The 20992-nt window shown below is 38.6% G+C and overlaps 1 protein-coding gene across 1 annotated transcript in view; it reads left to right on the plus strand.

Annotated features, from left to right (window-relative positions):
* CMYA5 (cardiomyopathy associated 5) overlaps nucleotides 1–20992 on the plus strand; it is an 88010-nt gene that overhangs the window by 55216 nt on the left and 11802 nt on the right. Inside the window, exons 7-9 of the mRNA XM_055342226.1 lie at nucleotides 4986–5135; nucleotides 7698–7844; nucleotides 9356–9503. Of these exons, the coding sequence (XP_055198201.1) occupies nucleotides 4986–5135; nucleotides 7698–7844; nucleotides 9356–9503 (445 nt within the window). The remainder of the gene's footprint in view (nucleotides 1–4985; nucleotides 5136–7697; nucleotides 7845–9355; nucleotides 9504–20992) is intronic.

The following is a 20992-nucleotide window of genomic DNA, read 5'->3' on the forward strand; positions in this document are numbered from 1 at the left end:
ATTCCCACCAGCAGTGGGAAGTGTTCCTTTTTCTCTACATCCTTGCCAACACTTGTTGTTTCTTGAGTTTTTGATTTTAGCCATTCTGACAGGTGTGAAGTGATATCTCATTCTGGTTTTGATTTGCATTTCCCTGTTGATGAGTGATGTTGAGCATCTTTTCATGTGCCTGTTGGCCATCTGGATGTTTTCTTTGGAAAAACTATTCATGTCCTCTGCTCATTTTTTAATGGAATGATCTGTGTTTTTTGGTGTTGAATTGTGTAAGTTCTTTATATAACCCCTTAGATACATCATTTGCAAATATCTTCTCCCATTCTGTAGATGGTTGTTTTGTTTTGTTGCTTGTTTCCCTTACGGGGCAAAGGCTTTTTATTTTGGTATGATCCCAGTAGTTTATTTTTGCTTTTGTTTCCCTTGTAAAGTTTTTGTATATAAGGAGATATAGCTGGGAAAAACACCTCATAGTTGTAAAAATTTAAAGCTAGATTCTGAATCACAGCATAAGACTAGCATACCATTTCAGTTATAATCTGTATTTTCATTTGAAGCTCTATAACTGTCCTGGGATATCAAGGAGATAGGAGGAAGTAGCAGTGAAACCAAAGGGTCTCGTCTTTTTTTTTTTTCTCTTTGTAAACTAGGATTTCTTTCTCTGTCTTCTAGAGATTATTTGCTTCACACCAGCAGTCAGATATAGAAGGAAAAATAAATCAAATATTTTCATATGTGTTGAACAGATTTTTCCTTATGAGTGGTTTTTCCCTCTTCAACTAAGTTCCCCCCACCCCCCTATTTTTTTCATACTAAACAGATTAGCTTAGAGAACTAACAGCTCAGCATCATGCTCTGTGGCCGGGAGCCTCCTACTCAGCTGTCAGAAGCATCCTGCCGTCTCTTCAAAATATTTTTTAATGTGCTATTTTAACAAACAAGACAATGATACTTATTTAGATTTCTCAAAGCTGCTGTGTTTCAGTGAAGTTATCAAGTTTCACTTACTGTAAAATGTACTCAGATATCCTCCTTAAAAGATGCTATATTCTTTCCAAACCACCTTCAAGACAGCTGCTATTTTTATATTGACAATTAATTTTCAATCCTGTAGGAAGAATTTTAGTTTAGTAAAAGGCTTTTTGTGGGTCTTTTTAGGCCCCTCAAACCCACCAGCCTTCTACAAAGTAAAAATATTCAGCCATTTATCCTTAGAGATTTTCTCTATCAATGTGTCAAAATCAAAGGGTATTTTTTTGTACTGTCTTTAAAAGGCATTTAAATAGAGAGGCAATTGGAAACTAAGAAATTCTAACAGACTAGGCTGTTTGCTTTTAAAGGATTCATTTAGAATGGGATTCTTTTGAATATCTAACAGGCAATGAGAGGACATTTTATTTATTTAAGAGGCCACGGGGTTAAATTGTCACAAAGTCTTAATGATTCATTCAGAAACAGGGTACCTGGGACTCCCAGGAGTTCCGAGCTGTTTACAGGGAGACTGATTCTGTGAGGCAGATGCCACACAGGGTTGTGTCTGCTTCATGGAATTGGAGCCCAGGGCGTTGACTTGCTGATAAATAGTTTTGGTTCATTTTTGGCCAGTGATGCCTCTCAGATATAAAATCCTCACCTGGTATCTGAAAAGTTAATCTGATCATTGCCAAAACTAATCAGAAATTCCAAGGACAGGATGTGACTCTTCTACTGAAAAATGGACCAGCCCCTCGCATCTATTCCACACTTACATGGCGCCGAGCACTGAGGAGACTGCAGTAAATCCTTTTAGACAAATTCCCAACAACCCTAGGAGATAGGTTTTGTTACTAATCCCACTTGACAGGTGAGGATACAGGCAACAGAAAAATGTCCCCAGTATTGTCCTAGGCACACAGCTACCTGTGTGGTAGGGAGCAGTTGGGCTCCAGGGAGTCTGCTCCACAACACAAGGTGGAGTGCATTGCCGTGAGAGGAGGGGTAACCAGAGATTAATAATATCCAGTGCTTCCTTGCCTTTGGCTCCTATGGACTTGGTTTTTGGTTTTGGTTTTGTTTTAAATTGTGGTAAAATACACATAACATAAAATTTACCGTCTTAACCACTTGGAGGTGTACAGTTCAGTGGTATTAAATATATTCACATCCTTGTACCACCATTATCAGTATCCGTCTCCCAAATTCTTTTCATTTCGCCAACTTAAGACTCTACCTGTTGAACAACATCTCCCCATTCCTCCAGTTCCCCAGCCTCTGGTGTCCACCACTCCACTTCCTGTCTCAATGAATTTAACTCCTGTTGGTCCCTTGTGTAAGTGGGGTCATGCGGTATTTGTCTCTTTGTGACTGACTCATTTCACTTAGCATCGTGTCCTAGGTTCATCCGTGTTGTGGCATGTGTCAGAATGTCCTACCCTTTCTTTTCTTTTTTCCCCCTTCCTTTTCAAGACTAAATTAATATCTTATTGCATGTCTGTACTGCATTTTGCTTATCTGTTCACGCATTGATGTCTATTTGGGTTACTTCCACATTTGGGCTATTGTGAATAATGCTGCTCTCCTAGGGACAGATAGCTGGAGTGGGAGTCTATCTGGACACTCAAGTCCTGACGTCCAAGTTGATCTGATGCTTAAAGGAGTGTGACAGCTCTTTATGGGCATACTCCACCAGGTAGAGGGACTCTGTGGTGTGATTTCTCAGCCCAGTTCCTTAGTCTCCTATAAAGAAGCCTTCGAATCCTATTTTGTATTTTTTTGGCATTACTCCCATGCAAGTTTATTCCTATAGAAGTGTAAACAAAGCTGCTAACACATAAATCTGAGTCTCTGATATTCTGCTGCACAGGAATTGTTAATCTAGTCATTATCATTGGATGGCATCTATAGAATATTCTTATCTCTTTTTAATTTTAGAATACTTTGAAAAGTAAAAGCATTTCTTATTTTTGAAAAAAAAAGATGTTTTCACTGTAATAATTTTGGGGGAAGGAGCACATGAGATACAAAATCATTCCTAGCCCACATGCTTTGCTACAACTACTTCTTTCTTAAAATTTGTTGATTTAGGGGTGAGTAAATAACACTTTTAAGTTTGTTAAGCTACCTGAGAGAGAAGAGAGAGAGAGATTTTTGAAACATGTTGCCATTTTTAAAAGCAGATATGGCTCAATGTAAAATTCATAAGAAAAAAGAAAGGGAGATTTTCATGATTCATGCCTCAAGGAGTTTTATGCTGTTTCAAAGACAATTGACAAGAGTTGAAGCATCTGCTTAGCTCTGCTGTAAACCTGGGCAGCATGAAAATTTATGGAACTACACTTATCTGGATGGACGCCTTTGGAATGTGACACTGATTTCCTGCTGGGAAGACAAACAGGAAAGTCAAACACTGTGTGAGGGGATCTGAACCATTATCATTCGTTGGGGTGGTGCTCAGACAGGCAGGCTTCTGAGTTTATCTTGCAGCGGGCTCAGCATGTCTTACCTCTGTACTCCCTCTGTGATTTGCCAGATCCCTAGATCAACTCCCATCTTCACCCGCTTCCTATACCTTCTTCCTTCCATTTTCTGTGCTCCTGCCAAAGCCATTTTGCCTTGTGAAACTTTAGCACTGGTTATGTGTCAGACAATCTGCTAAGCACTTAATGTACATATGCTGCTTACAGCAAACCTGGGAGGAAGTGGTATTACTATATTATTACTATATTATTGTTGTTTTCCCATTTCAAAGATGGGGAAGCTGAGGCTAAGCTAACACAGCTAGTGAGTGGGGGAATCTGGTGTTTAACCTCAGGCTGGTGTCTCTGCTCAGAAGCCCATGAATTTGACCACGCTCTTTTCCTGCTTCTCATTTTTCATAACTTTGGATTTCCTCAGCTCTTTATCTCTTTATTGAATCTTTCCAATTTGCCTCTTTTTGTTCCATTCTTTAGACCTACTTATTATTATTATTTTTTTTTACCATCTTGTTGAACTAACCTTTGTTTTCTTTTCCTTTGATGTTGACTTTTCACAAAGTAATCTCATAAAGTCTGGCCCATAGTATTTCGGTAAGCTTATCTCTCAGGAAGTATTGACTGAAAAAAAAATAACCACAAACAAATTTAAAAGCATGACATCTTCTCAACTACAGGCATAACATTTCCCCTTAATTTGTAAAATATGTTCAATGCCTTTGTATCTCAAAAATTTTAGAAGAGAGTTGCCTAGGAGCTTGATTTATGGTGTTGCACATACCATTCATATTCAATATGCATAATGTAAACTTTAAACATCTCTATGAAAACACTTGAGAATATTATCTGAATTTACAATTCAGAATAATAGAGATATATTAGATATCTAAACCTTATCTTTGAATCAATTAATCGGCACTTTTTCTCCTATGTAGTTTTTATATTTTAATTTTTAAAAAAATTTGTAGATATAGCCACGTTAGAGAAAATGGGATAGTAATTTCAGAAAGTGTATTTTTATATTTTATTCATATGTGTCTTTTTTCAGCTTTGGTGATGTGGCAACTGGATCTGAAAGGGGTTTATTTGTCTCTGTTGTGAATACAGACTCTATGTAGAAGGAATACAACAGTGGTTATGTGGCAAAGCAACTCAAGTTTTCATTTTAAAGGAAAACCAAATCATTTGATGCATCCTCTACCCTGTATAAGTTTATTACTCAAAATATAAAACTACAGAAGAGTATTATCAAGTGATCATATTTTGGGGTCTTTTTTTATTTCTCTGTGTATATACAGATGCACACACAAATGCATAAAAACCTTTTGGAAGGATACACATTCAAATGTCACAGTTGTTGCCTCCAATGAATATCCTTGGGTGGGTATTGCTGAGAACAAGGGAGCCCTTCCACTTTTGCTCTCTGTTCTGTATTCTTTGAATTTTTTTCAACAAGTATAAGTGACTTTTGCAAAAAGAAAAACAATCAAGGAGTGAAAACAGCATTAGTGATAATAAATCTTACTTATTATATTCCAGTTCCACAGCCTCCTAGATTAGAACCTCAGGAACCAAATTCTGCCACTAGTACAACAATTGCAGTTTATTGGAGCATGAACAAGGAAGATGTTATTGACTCCTTCCAGGTTTACTGCATGGAGGAGCCACAAGATGACCAAGAAGTAAACGGTAGGATTCCTAACACAAATACAGATGCATGTGTATGTACATTTCTGCAGCTTAATTTAAAGATATCCGTATTAGGACTCATTCCACAAAGCATTTATAGCCACATACAAAAGCAACAACAAACCAACAACCATATAAAGCAAACAAAACATATAGGCAAAAATTGGAAATCAGAATTAAGGAAAAGAAAATTGATAAATATCATAATGGTGAATATTGTAATTGAGATTCAAATTTGGCTTTGAGTTCTTAGGATAACAGGAGCAAGTAAGAGATTCTCATTTTCAGAAAGGAGGCAACAGACTGACCAGCACTTCTGGGAGAACAAATTTCAATTAGTACTTGAGTTTAAAAGACAGTATAAAAAAAAAAAAAGAAAGAAAGAAAGATAGTATACCACATACCAATGTGCAGAGGAGAAATGAGCTGTACACAGGACATAATAATAATTTTAATGCAAATGCAGTATTAGATGTCATGGTTAGTGGTTTCTCAGATCCACCTTGATAAAAGCTGCAAACAAACCATTAAGGTTAATTTAAGATTCACAATTCTCAAGGCATAGGCCTCAATATGTGTAGTCTCTTTGTGTCTCCAATTAATATGCATGTAGAGGTGAAAGTAAATGTATGACACACATTTAGTTGAATCTCTGTAAATGTCTCTCTGCTCAGTAGGACTTCTAATAAGACCTAGAAGCCAGATACTTTGAGTTTGTACTTCCTGATGAATCAGAGCTGGCGTGCTGGCAATTGTATATTGCTTGTCGAAGACAGATCCACATATTTTGGAAACCAGATGAGCATGTGACAGGATGGACATGCTATTACAAAACTCAGGAGCCCAATTTGTGACAAGGAACGAATTATTATATATTTCGTTGTTACCAAGATTTAAGTTTTTTGAAATATCATACTTATTTAAATTAGGAAAAAGAAAACAAAAAGGCAACCATAGGCATAGTGTAACGTTGGCTAAGTTTATCTATTAAGGATTGCTTATTTTATGGCTATCTATGACCATATACCTGTCACAACACAACAAGGTAAGTGTTATTATCTCCATTTGCAAATAAGAAAACTGATGTGACGTTAAATAATTTGCTCAAGGCCACACAACTTTTACATGACAGGGGTAGGATTCAACCACAGTCCTTTGAGACTCCAAAGCTTATGTTTTTGTTTGCTTGTTTCAGGGTTCATTTTCTTATACCACGCTTCTTCTTCCTCTCTATCTAGCTGTATATATCATGGAATTTTGTGGCTCTCCAAAACTCCTCTTAGCACCAATTTATTGCCTGGAGTGCTTTTTTTTTTTTTTTAATGCTTCACCTCCTTCCAACCCCAGCCCCCCAAAACACTTATGTGTACTGTGTCTCATTCATTCAACAACTTGAAATCTGCTGATGCCAGTTAGCTAATCCGGTGATCTATACTGTGATACCACGCTGTGTATATGGTCCCCCCAGCACATTCTATGTGCACTGTTGTAACAAGCGCTGGGGTGACAGGACTCAGGTGAAGAAAATGATTCCACTGAAGATGATTCCACTATAGCCATAGTTTCGAGGATGTAGGGGAAATGTTTTTCGGTGTATAAGTTCTTATGAGACTCTTTAAACCAAACTTTCCATCCAGAAAGTATAGAGCTTCATTGGGCTGGAAAGATGCAATTAAAGAAACTATATTGAAGAGCTCCTAAATTTCCTTTAAAAGAAAATGATCTGGGCTTCTTAACTGGAGGAGTTTTGAAGATGTGACTTTTGAGAGACATAAGGGAGGATAACTAAAATGACCATGGGCTAATTTAAAAATGAAAATAATTCTTTGTAAAGGAGAAAAAATTTCAATAAGAGTGATCAGATTTGTTCATCATGGTATTGAGTAATAATGCCACTGCAATATTGAAAGTAAAATAACTTAAGACATTTTAGGAAATGTCTTGATTGAACAAGTTACTTTATAGAATAGTTTATGACTTATCAAAATTATATAAGTATTTCTATAAATTGTGGAACACTGTAGTTGAAAAGATTCTGGAATTCATGAAAAGGAACCAGGATCTGAAACTTGGAAAATCGTACTGAATACTAATATTGTTTACTAATTTGGGAAAGTGCTTTATAGCATCATATATTTAGAAAAAACGGGGTTGTCCATATTTTGTTACATACTCTCTCCTGAAATACTGGCATTGCTTCTTAAGAATTTTCTGAGACTATATTACTGAGATTTAAGCTAACATAAACTCTATGTGATTTTAGTATTTGCTGTTAAAATAAGTTATTTTAATTGTGGTCGCTGAAGCTCAGAATCTTACTAATATGCTATTATTTTCTGATAAGTGTTTACAAGTAAGAATGCATCACTCTCAGTATCTCTTTTTCCCATGCCATTGCTTTCTTATATATTCTAAAGTGCTAGCTATCACAGAATGAATGTTATCTGTAAATTTATCGCTTTGAATTTTCCACTGAAAATAATGGAGCAATTCCTCCAATAGCTATAGTTTTCAATTAACTTCGGAAGACACTCTAGAGTTTATAATTGTGTTTTATGCTAGACTTGGTGGAAGAATACAGATTGACAGTGAAAGAAAGCTACTGCATTTTTGAAGATCTGGAACCTGACCGATGCTATCAAGTGTGGGTAATGGCTGTGAACTTCACCGGATGTAGCCTTCCCAGCGAAAGGGCAATTTTTAGAACAGGTAAAGAGATGTTAAAATGGTGTTGGGAGGCAATATTCACTTCTTTGCAGACTACTAAGGTCAACTAAGGTGCATGTATTAAGTACCTGTTGTATGCTGGGTGTTGTAGAATGCTGAGTGTATGGTGATGAATAAAACTGAGTTCCTGTTCTCAAGAAGCTTGTAGTCAAGTGGGAGAGATCAAAAGCAGAAGATCATAAAAAAATTGTGACAAGAGCCATGATCTAATGATTTACAAGTTATTACGAGAACACTTCACAGGGGTGTCCTCTCTCTAAGAAAGCCTGGGGAGGGAGAGGACCTGGAATGGCTTCTTAGAATTGATTCCTGAATGGAAGCCATTAAAGGATCCGTTAAAGGAGTGTATTCCATTTGAAGAAAACATATGAGCAGAGGCATCAAGGTAAGAAACAGTATGAAGTATGCAGGGCACTATAATAAACTTGGTATTACTTCTTTTGACTTAAAAACAAGGAGAAGAATGAGATGAGGTAAGAAAGGCTAGTGGATGGGGGGGGGGTATGTTTGCCAAAGTAAGAAGCCCAGGCTTCATTACATGGGTGCTAGGAGCCCTAGAAGATTTTTCAGCAATGATAGTCAACTGGGAATACATTTCCACATGGAACCTTTCCATGGGGGCTGAAGTAGGTGTGGCATAAGATCATTTTGCCTTCAAGGGTGCCTTGAAGATCATTTTAACTATCTCAGAGGAAGAAATGACTCATTCCTACCATTTTATCCTTTCTTCTTGCCTTCCAAAACAAGAATTTGTTGCGTACCTACTGAAGACAAGATCATGGCTAACTTTTCTGTGAAGGGAGGTAGACAAGATGCTTTATTTTTATTTGCTTGTTTAGGTATAAAGAAACTGGTAGGATTTATAGGAAGCTAATATTAGAGGCTCTCTGGGGATGAGTGGGAACTGCAGTTTGGAAGGTAGAGGTGGGAGGGTGACTTTTCATTATATAAATTTTCATATCTTTTGGGCTTTCAACCAGTAATGTATTTTTTATTTATTTTATTTTATTTTTATTTTATTCATTATAGAGGGAGAGAGCATGAGTTGAGGGAAGAACAGAGGGAGAGGGAGAAGCAGACTCCCCACTAAACAAGGAGGCAGGGCTTGATCCCAGGACTCTGGGATCATGACTTGAGCCAAAGGCAGATGCTTAACTATCTGAGCCATCCAGGCACCCCAAGAATGTATTTTTTATTTTTTTTAAAGATTTATTTTTATTTATTTATGATAGAGAGAGAGAGAGAGAGGCAGAGACACAGGCAGAGGGAGAAGCAGGCTCCATGCCGGGAGCTTGACGCGGGACTCGATCCCGGGACTCCAGGATAGTGCCCTGGGCTAAAGGTAGGCGTGAAACTGCTGAGCCACCCAGGGATCCCCCAAGAATGTTTTTTTAATAAAAAAATTAAAACAATGCCCAAGCACTCTTCCCACGGTACTAGGGAAGCAGAGCTGATGTTGACCGTTCCATAATTGATTTGGTTCTCTCTGGCAGCACCTTCCACCCCTGTAATCCGCGCAGAGGACTGTACAGTGTGTTGGAACACGGCCACCATCCGATGGCGTCCTGCCAACCCAGAGGCCACTGAAACCTACACTCTGGAGTACTGCAGACAGCACTCTCCAGAGGGCGAGGGCCTCAGGTAAGGATCTGCTCCTCAGGAGACCTCACCTCTCCATGGGGAGAGACCAGGGTGCCTGGAACTCAGCTGAAGGTCCTAACCTAACTGCTCACAGAGGAAGAGCTTTCTAAAATCCTGCTGAGCTAATTAAGCTGTTGACTTGATTTGCAGTTCCATCACTATTCATCAATGAACTCCAAGTTTGTAATAAAACACATGCTACAATGTAGAATAATGACTCCCTTGTAAGAAAAATGTATGCAAATTTTAATAAGATAGAACATTCTTTGAGGTATATTTAACTTGAGTCGTTAGACAGGATTTATGCATATTTCATGCACTTTTTAGTGGTTATATCAGAATAGATACACCTAACTTGGGAAAATAATAGTAAGCTTGTATATAATGTAAATCTATGTCTCCTTGTTGTATTGGTGATATAAAGCCAATATAAAGAAGCTAATTATATATATATGTATATGTATATGATTATAGAGACATAATCTATAATCCATACATACATAATCTATAATCTATAATCTACCTGTGTCTCTGAAAGCATAAAGAATTTTTCCAGGAAAAAAAGAAATGGGAATCTCTTTCACTAAACTTATAAATCTTTAAAGTTATCAATAAAGGGCTGTGCATCCTGAGGGCATTTGGTAAATATTAACTTATTTACTGAGGTGATGATTTCTTAGCCTCCAATCCATGACAATAGAGCAACTTCACTTTCCATGAAGCATATTCAGATCATTATTATTAATGCTCATATTTTAATAGAGACATATGTAGCTTTTTAAAAAAATCAGTCTACTGAGATAAACTATTTTGGTAGAATATGAAACTTAGAAATAATGGTGTGAAATTAGACAGCTTTTTAATAAAGTGTATTATTTAAGCTCTTGATTATCTACAGGATCAATCAACAACTATTTACTCAGTTATGTGCAGTTTCATATGACTGAGCAATAATTATAGTTTCTTTTAAGTATGTGAAGACAGGCTTCATAAAATAATGATCAAAGAATGAATTAATGTTGACTGGGATGTGTATGGGTGGGAGGTAAGCATTTCAGCAGAAGTGAGAACATAGTAAATGTGTAAAAAACAACATCTCCGTTAATGTGCCAACTGCTGGATGGCAGGCAGGCTTCAATAATTAGCAAACAGAGCAGAGGTAAAGTCTGACCAGGACGGGGTGGGAGAAGAAGAGAAGGTGGAAAGGAGAGAGAGAAGGAGAAAGAGATAGAAGAGAGTATAACTGACTTTTATTGAGCATTTACTATGTGCTGGTCACTGTCCTAAATGCTTCTTGCACGTTGCCTTCCTTAATTCTTATAAGAACTCTTGAGAGAAAACAGACACTTTAAAGAGGGGGACTCAGCTAGTGAGTAACAATCAGGATCCAAACCCTATCTTGTCAGATTTCAAAGCCCAAGCTGCTAATTCCTGTTTCTTGTCACTTAGAGGAGTTCTGGACCTTCTCCACAAAAGAATCGGTGTCATGAGAACTCTGTATCAGCAGTGCCTGCGTCCTTGGGAATCTCTCCCACTGTTCTCCACCATCAGTGAGGAAAACCCAGTTCTTTCTGAGGCAAAATTAGACTGTTAAAGGAGAGCTCTGAAATGACTCATTCTTGGTATGGCATCGGTCCCTGGCTGACATTTGCATAAATAATATCAGCACAATTGGATTCTTAAATCAGCAGAGATCTGGAAACCCTGAGACCTAGTAGCCCTCTCACTAGGGGAACTGTGATGTCTTCTCATAAATGTGGCTACAGGGAGAAGGGAAAGGAGGGATGAATGAGGAAATGTCATCCATTGAGGGTCTTCACCACGCCAGGAACTGGGCTGAGTCTCACATTCAACCCTCTCAGCAATCCTAGGAGGGAGGTGAGGTGATGATCTCCATTAAATGAGATTCAAGGAAGTTAAATAATTTGGTCAAGGTATTAAATGATGGAGTGAGAAATTAGAGTCAGGATTTAAACTCAGATCGGTCTTATTTTCTCCATCCAGTTTTTTTATTTTTATTTTTTTAGATTTTATTTATTTATTCATGAGAGACACACAGAGAGAGGCAGAGACACAGGCAGAGGGAGAAGCAGGTTTCCTGTGGGGAGCCCGAAGCAGGACTTGATCCCATGACCTGAGCCAAAGGCAGACGCTCAACCACTGAGCCACCCAGCCATCCCTCTCCATCAGTTCTAAATCTTGTTTTATTACATAGACTGAGTTAGCATACCTCAATAGCCTGACAACATGGAGTTATTATGTGTTATAGTTCTTTTGTCACATGAAAATTATAAAGAGAGAATGCAGTACTATTATTCAAAACCTCTTTAATCAATGTTTTTCCTTTTCCTGATCACCCTGGGGCCCTCAAAACAAAACAAACAAAATGTTCTTTTAGTATCACCAATGAATAATATATTCCAAACAAATCCTTCTATCAAAGCCAAAGAAACCAATGACAGTTCCATTTGTAAGAAAAAAAATGGCCACCCACTAATTTTATTAAGACAAAAGGTGAGCTAATTAAAACATAAGGCTTGTCATTATTTTATATGAGACTTTAAGCCAGTTCATTTTAATTTTTCTTGTTAAAGGAGAGCATCTGAGAGGCTGGATAAGCCGAAGTTCCTAGTAGTTATAGAACAATGCAAGGATCCTTTGTTATTGAATGAATATAGTCCAGCAAGTTTAAAGGAGTTCACATGCAGAGCCTTGTTGATAGTTTGGAGTTGTGCTGGAGATGGAGCTGTTTTCCAATTAGGTGCTAAAAGACTCCTCAGTTCCAGGAGGTGGAATGGTATGTCCAATCCACAACCCAGGGATGACTCTCCAGCCTCTGAATCCCTGCCAAGTCTGACAAAAAAATAATTTCTTGAAGCAAGCACAAATATGTTGGCCACAAATCACTACTCTGTTCGTATGCTAAGTCTATTGCTGATGTACCACACTGGAGCCATCCCTCATCAATACAAGTAGCCTCAGTGTCTCATACTGCAGGTTAATGTCAAGAGACTGGAATAATTCATCTTTTATCTCAGAGGCCCAGAGCTGCAAAACTCATTTGTATCTCTTTTGGTTCTCTAATTTAAGAGTTCCAGAAGGAAGGAAAAGTCTGCTCTATGGGAGTGGCCACGTGCTTTATTTAGTCTTTCAACTATCTGGTTCTTAAAACCAACTTGAAAGCATTTCTTACAGGATTGGATGGTTCAAAACTCTATAAAACATTATAACTATTTAACCATCATCTATATTGCTCTATCACTAACATAACAACTGTACACAGCTAGTCAGATAGAATTGATAAACAAAGAAACTTAGAAGTTTATCACCTGTAGTCAACAAGTGCAGACAATCCCTACTATTCCATTATATTAGAACCACATTCTTCACCTTGGTTTTTTGGCACAGCAGTCCATAATTAGAGTTGTTTTGTATCTTGTAAAGAATAGTAAGTTCGGACGCCTGGGTGGCCCAGTGGTTGAGCACCTGCCCCTGACTCAGGGCGTGATCTGCGGTCTCAGGATCGAGACCCACATCAGGCTCCCTGCATGGAGCCTGCTTCACCCTCTGCCTACGTCTCTGCCTTTCTCTCTCTGTGTCTTTCATGAATAAGTAAATAAAATCTTTAAAAAAAAAAAAACAGTAAGCCAAGAGTTGTCTGATCCCACTCACTTGTTGACTTCATGAAGGGATCATGATGCAAATTTGTAGTCCTGGTGTCTTGGACAGTACCTGGCATATTGTAGCTACTCGATAAATATGTGTTCAATTAGCACTGAGCACATAACACTGATACCAACAAGAAAAGGTAGGCTGGATTTAAGGATGGTCTCTTATTTAAAATGGGAACAAAATAACCTGTGCTGACAAAGTAGGAAAGAATGGTGAATGAGTTAATTTTAGAGCTTGGATGCTTAGGTAGGAGATAGGACCAGCCTAGTCTGTGGGCTGGAAACTGGTTAATGGATCACTAATAGAAAACAGCACTCACAATCTTCTTAGCCATTGATTGCATAACCCTTTCATTGGTTCTGGGTTCTTTTAAAAAAATCCTTTGCTAAACCAGATCTAAAAATTGATCCGGAGGTCACTACTGGGGAGTAAGGGGTGATCAAAGATTAGTTCTTTTAAATATGGCTAGGTTAATTGGGTGAGGATGGGGACTGTGCCTGTGTAGATATTCAATAAAGTTCTGTTTAATGAATGAATAAGTGGACAAATGAGAGGAGTAGCCAAATTCCTCTTTGCCCCATCACCCTCAAGTTATCTAACTGGCTGAAATCTCTGGTAAAAGAGAGCTGAGGTAATCCTCAAATGAGTTCACAACTCTTTTTCACCCCTAATCCCTGAAAAGACAGACAGCCTTAAAGACTCTAGTCTGAAGTAGGGAGAGAAATTTAAAGGAAATGAAAAGAATGGAGAAAAGGATGAGTAATAGGAACACACACACACACACACACACACACGAAGGGCATTGATTAGCCTTTAGACTGGGGAATCTGATTTTGGTTGCCAGAACAGAAATACATTCATCTTCCGACCTGCATTCATTCTCCCAGTATGATGGCCTCTAAATATTCTGATTTAAGATCAAAGGTACTGGTTGGACTCTTGTGGTGAGTGTTTGAATGGAATGAGCCTCCTGAGCCCCAAGTCCCATGACGTGGTATCTGAAATAGCCAAGCAATTGCCTCCATTCCATAATCCTCACAGAAAACACATTTGCATATTTTTGTGTGTGGGCACCATGGCTGGGTCCCAGCAGTCAGCCCCTGTTGGGATTGGGGGTAGGCGGGAGTGACAATCCACGGCTTGTGTGTGGGGGCTGAGGGAGCTCCTACTCACCCTTTCCTGTTTTTCTTTGAATGCTCTCCTCAGGTTGGGTGGGCTCAAAACACTTTCAGAAATTTTCCACCGCTCGGCTGTTTCCTCAGCTGTTCTGTCTCTCCTGTGTGGAGAGAAGTCAGCAGAACTGTGGGTGGAGGAGGGAAAACTGAGAGAAATATAGTACAGGGATTAGCTGTGTGGGCTGTGCAGAGAGAAGCTGTGTACTGAATGACAAATCTGTGAGACTCAATACACCACAAAAGTCGTTGGTAGTGAACTTCCTGCTCCCCTCCCTGGCTGAGGCCGTAGGGGTACAGAGAACTTCTCTAGGCCCCCTTCCCCGAAACATCCTCAGGGTGGGCTGGGCTCTGGGTGCTGGGCCTGTCAGCTCATGTTCTTCCTGCTTCCAGCATTCCGGGCCACATGTGGTGGGGCAGGAACAGAAATGTCTGTCACAGTTGGGTTTTCTAGCTGGGGACACCCGCTGCTGTGTCTGTATAATAAGGACAGATAAGGGCAAGTTTTCTAATGAACTCTGTACCTAAACAGGAGATGAAGAATCCCAGTATTTCTTTCTTTTTTAAAAAAGCTTTGTACCAGGTTTTCAGCTGGATAGGTGATGACCAATGGTCAAGGGCAAATGATTTGACCTTCACAACCTGGGGACAAAGGAGGCAGTTATTCCTGCCCCATGCTTGCTTCACAGGGTGACAAGAGGATCACTGACATGAATGGGCAAAAATTCAGGATTATTTAAGAGCTAATAGGCAGTCTTTTTATGGTATTGTTTTCCTGACCCAGGTAATCTTCCTCAGGAGGGAGCCCTTGGGAGAGTGAACTGTGGGATGATTTCCACCCCTCCACCCCACCCTGGTATTCCTGACATTCGACTTTTCCTAAATGAAATCTTTCTTCCCAAATGAATCTGATTTGACCGTGATCATTTACAATCTTAAACACCTTCTGGTTGTATAGTAAAACTTCAGCCAATGGAAACCTAGGCTGTTCCTTCACTTCTAACTTACGTTCTGTCAATTTCCAAAAGTATTCAAGTTGTTCACATTAAAAGACCCAGACATAATGGAACCACTGGAAACAATCCTGTGAAAACAAGAGCCAGATCATGCTGGGATGAAGAGATTGTATCAGAAAGTACAGGTTAAGAACAGTAGCTCAATGGAACATAAAATTTAAATCTGAACTTCCTGGTAGCTAAGGTGAAAATGGGAGAGAGGGGGAGACAGCAAGAGGGAGAAAGAAAGAGATTACATAACTCATCTTTTTATAAAAAGGAAGCATAACATTTCACTAAGAGACAATTATATTTCTTGACATTCAGCTCTAAGATGAATTTTTCATGTAGATCTTTATATAAGGGCTATTGAACAAGATAATAGTGATTGTCTTTAAGAGCAGTTTTATAAAAGATGCAAAAACATTCCTGATGTAATCATTTTTAAACTGGATCTGAAAGCGTCGTGTTAAATCACCATTCTGGGCAGGCAGTTGTATGGGGACCTCAAGTAATTGTCCACACAGTTGGCCTCCGAGTGGTATAGGAAAGCTTAGAATCCAGAGGAATGGTTACTAGTCTCCTGGAATCCTCTGCCTGAAATAGAAATGGTATCATTCAGGCTTTGGAGGGGGAACTACAGAGAAAACAAAAATCCGGGATCCTTCTACTGGAATCCTTTGGCTCACTTGGATTTTGTGAGAGATCTAATTACAGGAAAGCCCAGGTCCCATGGTTGGCAGCATTCAGCCTTTGTGTTTCTACGCTATCACGAACTAATAGTGATGTTTAGTTAACGCTGAATCCCATAATATCCTCACTTATCAGAAGAAAAAGTCTTATTCAAAAATTTTTATTTACCAAGTTTCAAAACCAAAAATCAAAATATAAAGAATTGTCTTCTTAATCCTGATTTAACCAAAATGTTTCACCTTAAACCAAAAGGTTCCATGTTTACAGGTAGTTAAAGTTTTTTTAAATGGCTCCCAACATACTGGCTTCATTTTGTAATGATGAGCAACAATTAGTTCTTGCATTTGATGTTGCTTACATTCTCATGGATTTTTCTTCTTTCTCCACTTTCTCCCTCCTACCTCTTCTCACCCCACTCTATTTATGAGTATGTTTCCCAAGCCTAAAACTGATCATAAAAGTCAACTGGGCTGCTTGTAAAAGCTTAGATTCACGGGTCCCCTTTGGAGCTTCCGATGCAGAAGGTCTAGGGTGTCCACGCAGGCTTGGGAAATGCTACTTCACTGGCTGGGCCCAGGGGCCCGCACTCTACTCTGTTCACGGCTCACGTTAAACAGTGTTGACTGACTGGCTGAATGTGGGTGCGGCCAACAGGAATGCTCGCAAGAACCCACTGTGTTTTTAACAAACAATTCGTATTTAGCCATCTGTCATGCACTGCAGCGACAGCACCATCCGTAGGCTGCTTCCAGGAGTGATGGCACTGGATTCCTCCATATTGTTTGTACACACACCGCCCCCCCTCCTCTGCAGAGAAAACATGCTTCAGTCTAGGCGCTAGACATGCCAGTGCAGAGGCGGTCACTCCTCAGGGTTACTAGCCCCTCAGGTGACCTTAAGCACATGTACATCCTTTCTCCCATCCTACACAAATTGTTGATTTATCGAATTCCTAGAGAAGCTACTTTACAAAATTCAAATTAATGTGTGTCCTGCAAACACATTCAACCAACTCCTGAGCTTAAAAGTAAATTATTTAATTGATTTTGGGTAATACGTACATATGGCACTGATTCAAAGATACCAAAGGGATACAGTGAAAGTTAAGACTCCTTTCCATTTATCTGTCACCCACTCGGTTCTTCTCTCTAGAGACAATTACTCTTACCTGATTCACATTTATCCTTTCAGGTAGTCTCTGCATATACAAACATCTATGTTTTTTCAACAAATGGTGGCAGGCTATAGGTATTTCCACCACCTTGCTTTTCTTGTTTAAAAATATTTCTTGGGGATCCCTGGGTGGCGCAGCGGTTTGGCGCCTGCCTTTGGCCCAGGGCGTGATCCTGGAGACCCGGGATCGAATCCCACATCGGGCTCCCGGTGCATGGAGCCTGCTTCTCCCTCTGCCTGTGTCTCTGCCTCTCTCTCTCTCTCTCTGACTATCATAAATAAATAAAAAATTAAAAAAAAATATTTCTTGGTGAGTATCCTATACCAATGCATATAGAACTGCCTCAATTTTAAAAACAATTCTGTTATAGTGTGTTTTAAGGATATAATTTGATTTATTTGACCAATTGAAAGGTACTTGTTTCCATTTTCTTGTTAACACAAACCATGCTTCAGAAAAAACCTTGTATATCATTTCACACATGTACCAGGATGTATGCAGGATAAAGTCCTAGAAATAGAATAGATAACAGCATGTACATTTTGGATTTTGATAGATATTACCACTGTTTCCATTGAAGCTGTAGTTGTTTTACACAGGCTAGCAGCATACAAGACTGTCTGGTTCTTCATAACCTTGGCTATACAGGATATGATAAAACTTTTGATCTTTGACAACTTATAGCTAGAAGATGGAATCTTATTATAGTTCCAGTGTGCATTACTATTATTGGGTTGAACATCATTTCATATGTTTCAGAACCATGTACTTCCTTTTCTGTGAACTGTTCATTTCCTTTACCCATTTTTTTCTTGTTGGGCTGTATTTTTCTTATTGCTTTGTAGAAGCTCTTTTTTTTTTTTTGAAAGAACATTAGCCCTCATCTACAACATGAGTTGCAAATTTGTTTTGAAAATTTTTAGCCATGCATCTTTTTTATTCATATGTAGTTGCCATACAATATTATATTAGGTTCAGGTATATAAAATAGTGATTCAACATTTACATGCCTCATGAATTGATTACAGTAAATCTATCATCTGTTAGCATACAAAGTTATTACATACTATTAGCTACATTCCCTATATTGTACATTGTATCCTCATGTCTTACTTATTTTATAAGTAGAAGTTTATGCTTTTTCATCCCCTTCCCATACCTCACCCATCCTCTCCCCCACCTCCCCTTCTCTGGCAACCACCAGATTGTTCTCTGTATTTATGAGTATGTTTCTGTTTTTCTTTGTTTGCTCTTTTTTTTTCAGATTCCATATATCAGTGAAATAGTGGTATTTGTCTTTCTCTGTCTGACTTATTTCACTTATCATTATACCCTCTAGCTCTATCCAGGTTGTCACAAATGGCACGATCTCATTCCTTTTTTATGGCTGGGTACTATTCCAGTGTGAGGTACATCTATATCTAGGTCTAGGTCTGTGTAGAGATATATCTCACATCTTTAATCCTTTGATGGTCACTTAGGTTGTTTCTATATCCTAGCTATTGTAAATAATGTTGCAGTGAACATGGGGGTGCAGATATCTTTTCAAGTTAGCATTTTCATTTTTCTTTGGATAAATACCCAGAAGTAAAATTGCTGGATTGTACAGTTGCTCTACTTTTAATTTTTTGAGGAAACTCCATACTGTTTTCCATAGTAACTGCACCATTTTGCCTTCCCATCAACCGTGTCAGAGGGCTCCCCTTTCTACACATCCTCACCAACACTTGTTATTACTTATCTTTTGATTCTACTGATTCTAAGAGGTAGGAGGTGATAGATCACTATGGTTTTGATTGACATCTCGCTGCTGGTTAAGTGACGCTGCATATGTTATGGATATTTTTAAATGTTAATTTAGTTGAATTTATCAATCTCTTAAAAATAGCTTTATTTTTTGTCTCATATTTAAAAATCCTCTCTCATGTTTTTTTGTAGTATCCAGTGATTCCATTTTTAAAAACTCGATCTTTTATCATCTGAAATTTATTTCAGTAGAAAGTGTGAAATTAGTAATCCAATTTTATTTTTTTTGGTATGGCTATCCAGCTGTCCCAGTAAGAAAACCCATCATTTTCCCTTCTGATTTGAAATAATTCCATTATTATACACTCAAGAGCCTGTGTTTTGCTCTATTCCTGACCTTTAGAATGTATAATCTGTTCTATAGATCCATCTATTTATGCCCCACTGCCATGCAGTCTTTCATTATCATAGCTTTATAATTTAGAATTCTTGGTAGGTGAAGTTGCCACTGCATGACTTTATATATATGTATATATTTGAGAGAGAGAGCACAAGTGGGGAGGGGCAGAGGGAGAGGGAGAAAGGATGTGAAGCAGACTTTGCACTAAGCACGGAGCCCGAGATGGAGCTCCATCCAACAATCACAAGGTCATGACCTGAGCTGAAACCAAGGTCAGATGCTCAACAACTGGGCCACCCAGGTGCCCCTATGACTTTTTATTTTTAACCTTGTGTCTGTGACTTCAACTTATGGAAATGCTTTTAGTGTTTTCCCACTAAACATTAGGTCCTAATGGCTTTTTACTTTATAAAGACCCTTTTCAATTCCCAAGTGAAATGATTCTTGTCCCACTGTTCATGGCTAGTTGTGTCAAACTTTTCAGTTGTGCCTTGAAAAAACTAAAGAATGAATGGTCTCAAGCTACAAAGGCCTTCATAACATTGGGCACACATTGCCTCCTGGTGGCTTCTATTCATTAGCCTTTTGAAACAACAGAAAAGGGGGAATGTCTCATTTATGATAGCCTTTCAGATTTCTGAGGAGACAGTGGGTCTCCCCGAAATAGTTTCTCTCTGCTTTACAGCATTAGAGTTTAACAAATGTTTGTTTTACCAACAGAGAGACGAGCAGGTTGAGAGTCTTTCAAAAACCTGTTGGGCACAGAGCACTGGGATTATACTCCCTGGTATGCTTATCCTCCACTGACAATCAGCTATGTGTTAGGGTTTCTAGATGCTTCCTTGCCCTCATGTTCCTGAAAACAGAGCTATCCTTTTCCACTGCACTGTAGCACTTGTAGGGAGAATTACCATACCAATGACCCAAAGTGAGACCATTTGAGTCACATTTCTTACTGTCTTTTGAATTTTGCTATTAGCTTAAGCCTTCTAACATGGTCAGATCAGTTAAATTACTGAGGAGGCTAACATCCCTTCTTACCTAAGCACCAACAACTGGTTGTGGTCCTATCTGTGGCATAATCACTTACCTCAGTTTGGATATTCTTTGAATCTTAGTCCTACTACCAACTATGCTTTGAATAATGTATATGGATTCAGTTACAGTTCTGACATTTTTGTTTTTGAGATTAAAATTATAATCTGTGGAAGGGTGCCAGTCTTCAGATTTCAAATTCCAAAATTTTTAAGGTTTTCATGTGGCTAATATGAGGACTTCTATGACATTAAAGTGAGGTCAGACAATGAAAAGACATAGAAAAAAACATATGTAGGTGAGCTTTTTTGCTTTGTTCTTGATGCTGGAGCAATGATGGCAACAATAAAACTCTACATTTCATATTACTTTGATTCTCATTCCTGTTGCTTTTATTTCACAGATTCAGTGAGGGCATTGTGCAGATCTCTCAAGTCTACACGATCTGCTCACATATTAAAAGCATTTTCTGTATTCTGATCCTGTATTCTGATCCTGTATTCTGACTTCAATGCCATGGAAACCTTTACTCTTTAAATGAGTGATAAGACATAGGATGCAGTTGACTATATATGTGGAATTCTTTCCTTGACCAACTTCAT

The sequence above is a fragment of the Nyctereutes procyonoides genome, unplaced genomic scaffold, assembly GCF_905146905.1.
Source record: "Nyctereutes procyonoides isolate TBG_1078 unplaced genomic scaffold, NYPRO_anot_genome, whole genome shotgun sequence".
Taxonomy (NCBI): domain Eukaryota; kingdom Metazoa; phylum Chordata; class Mammalia; order Carnivora; family Canidae; genus Nyctereutes; species Nyctereutes procyonoides.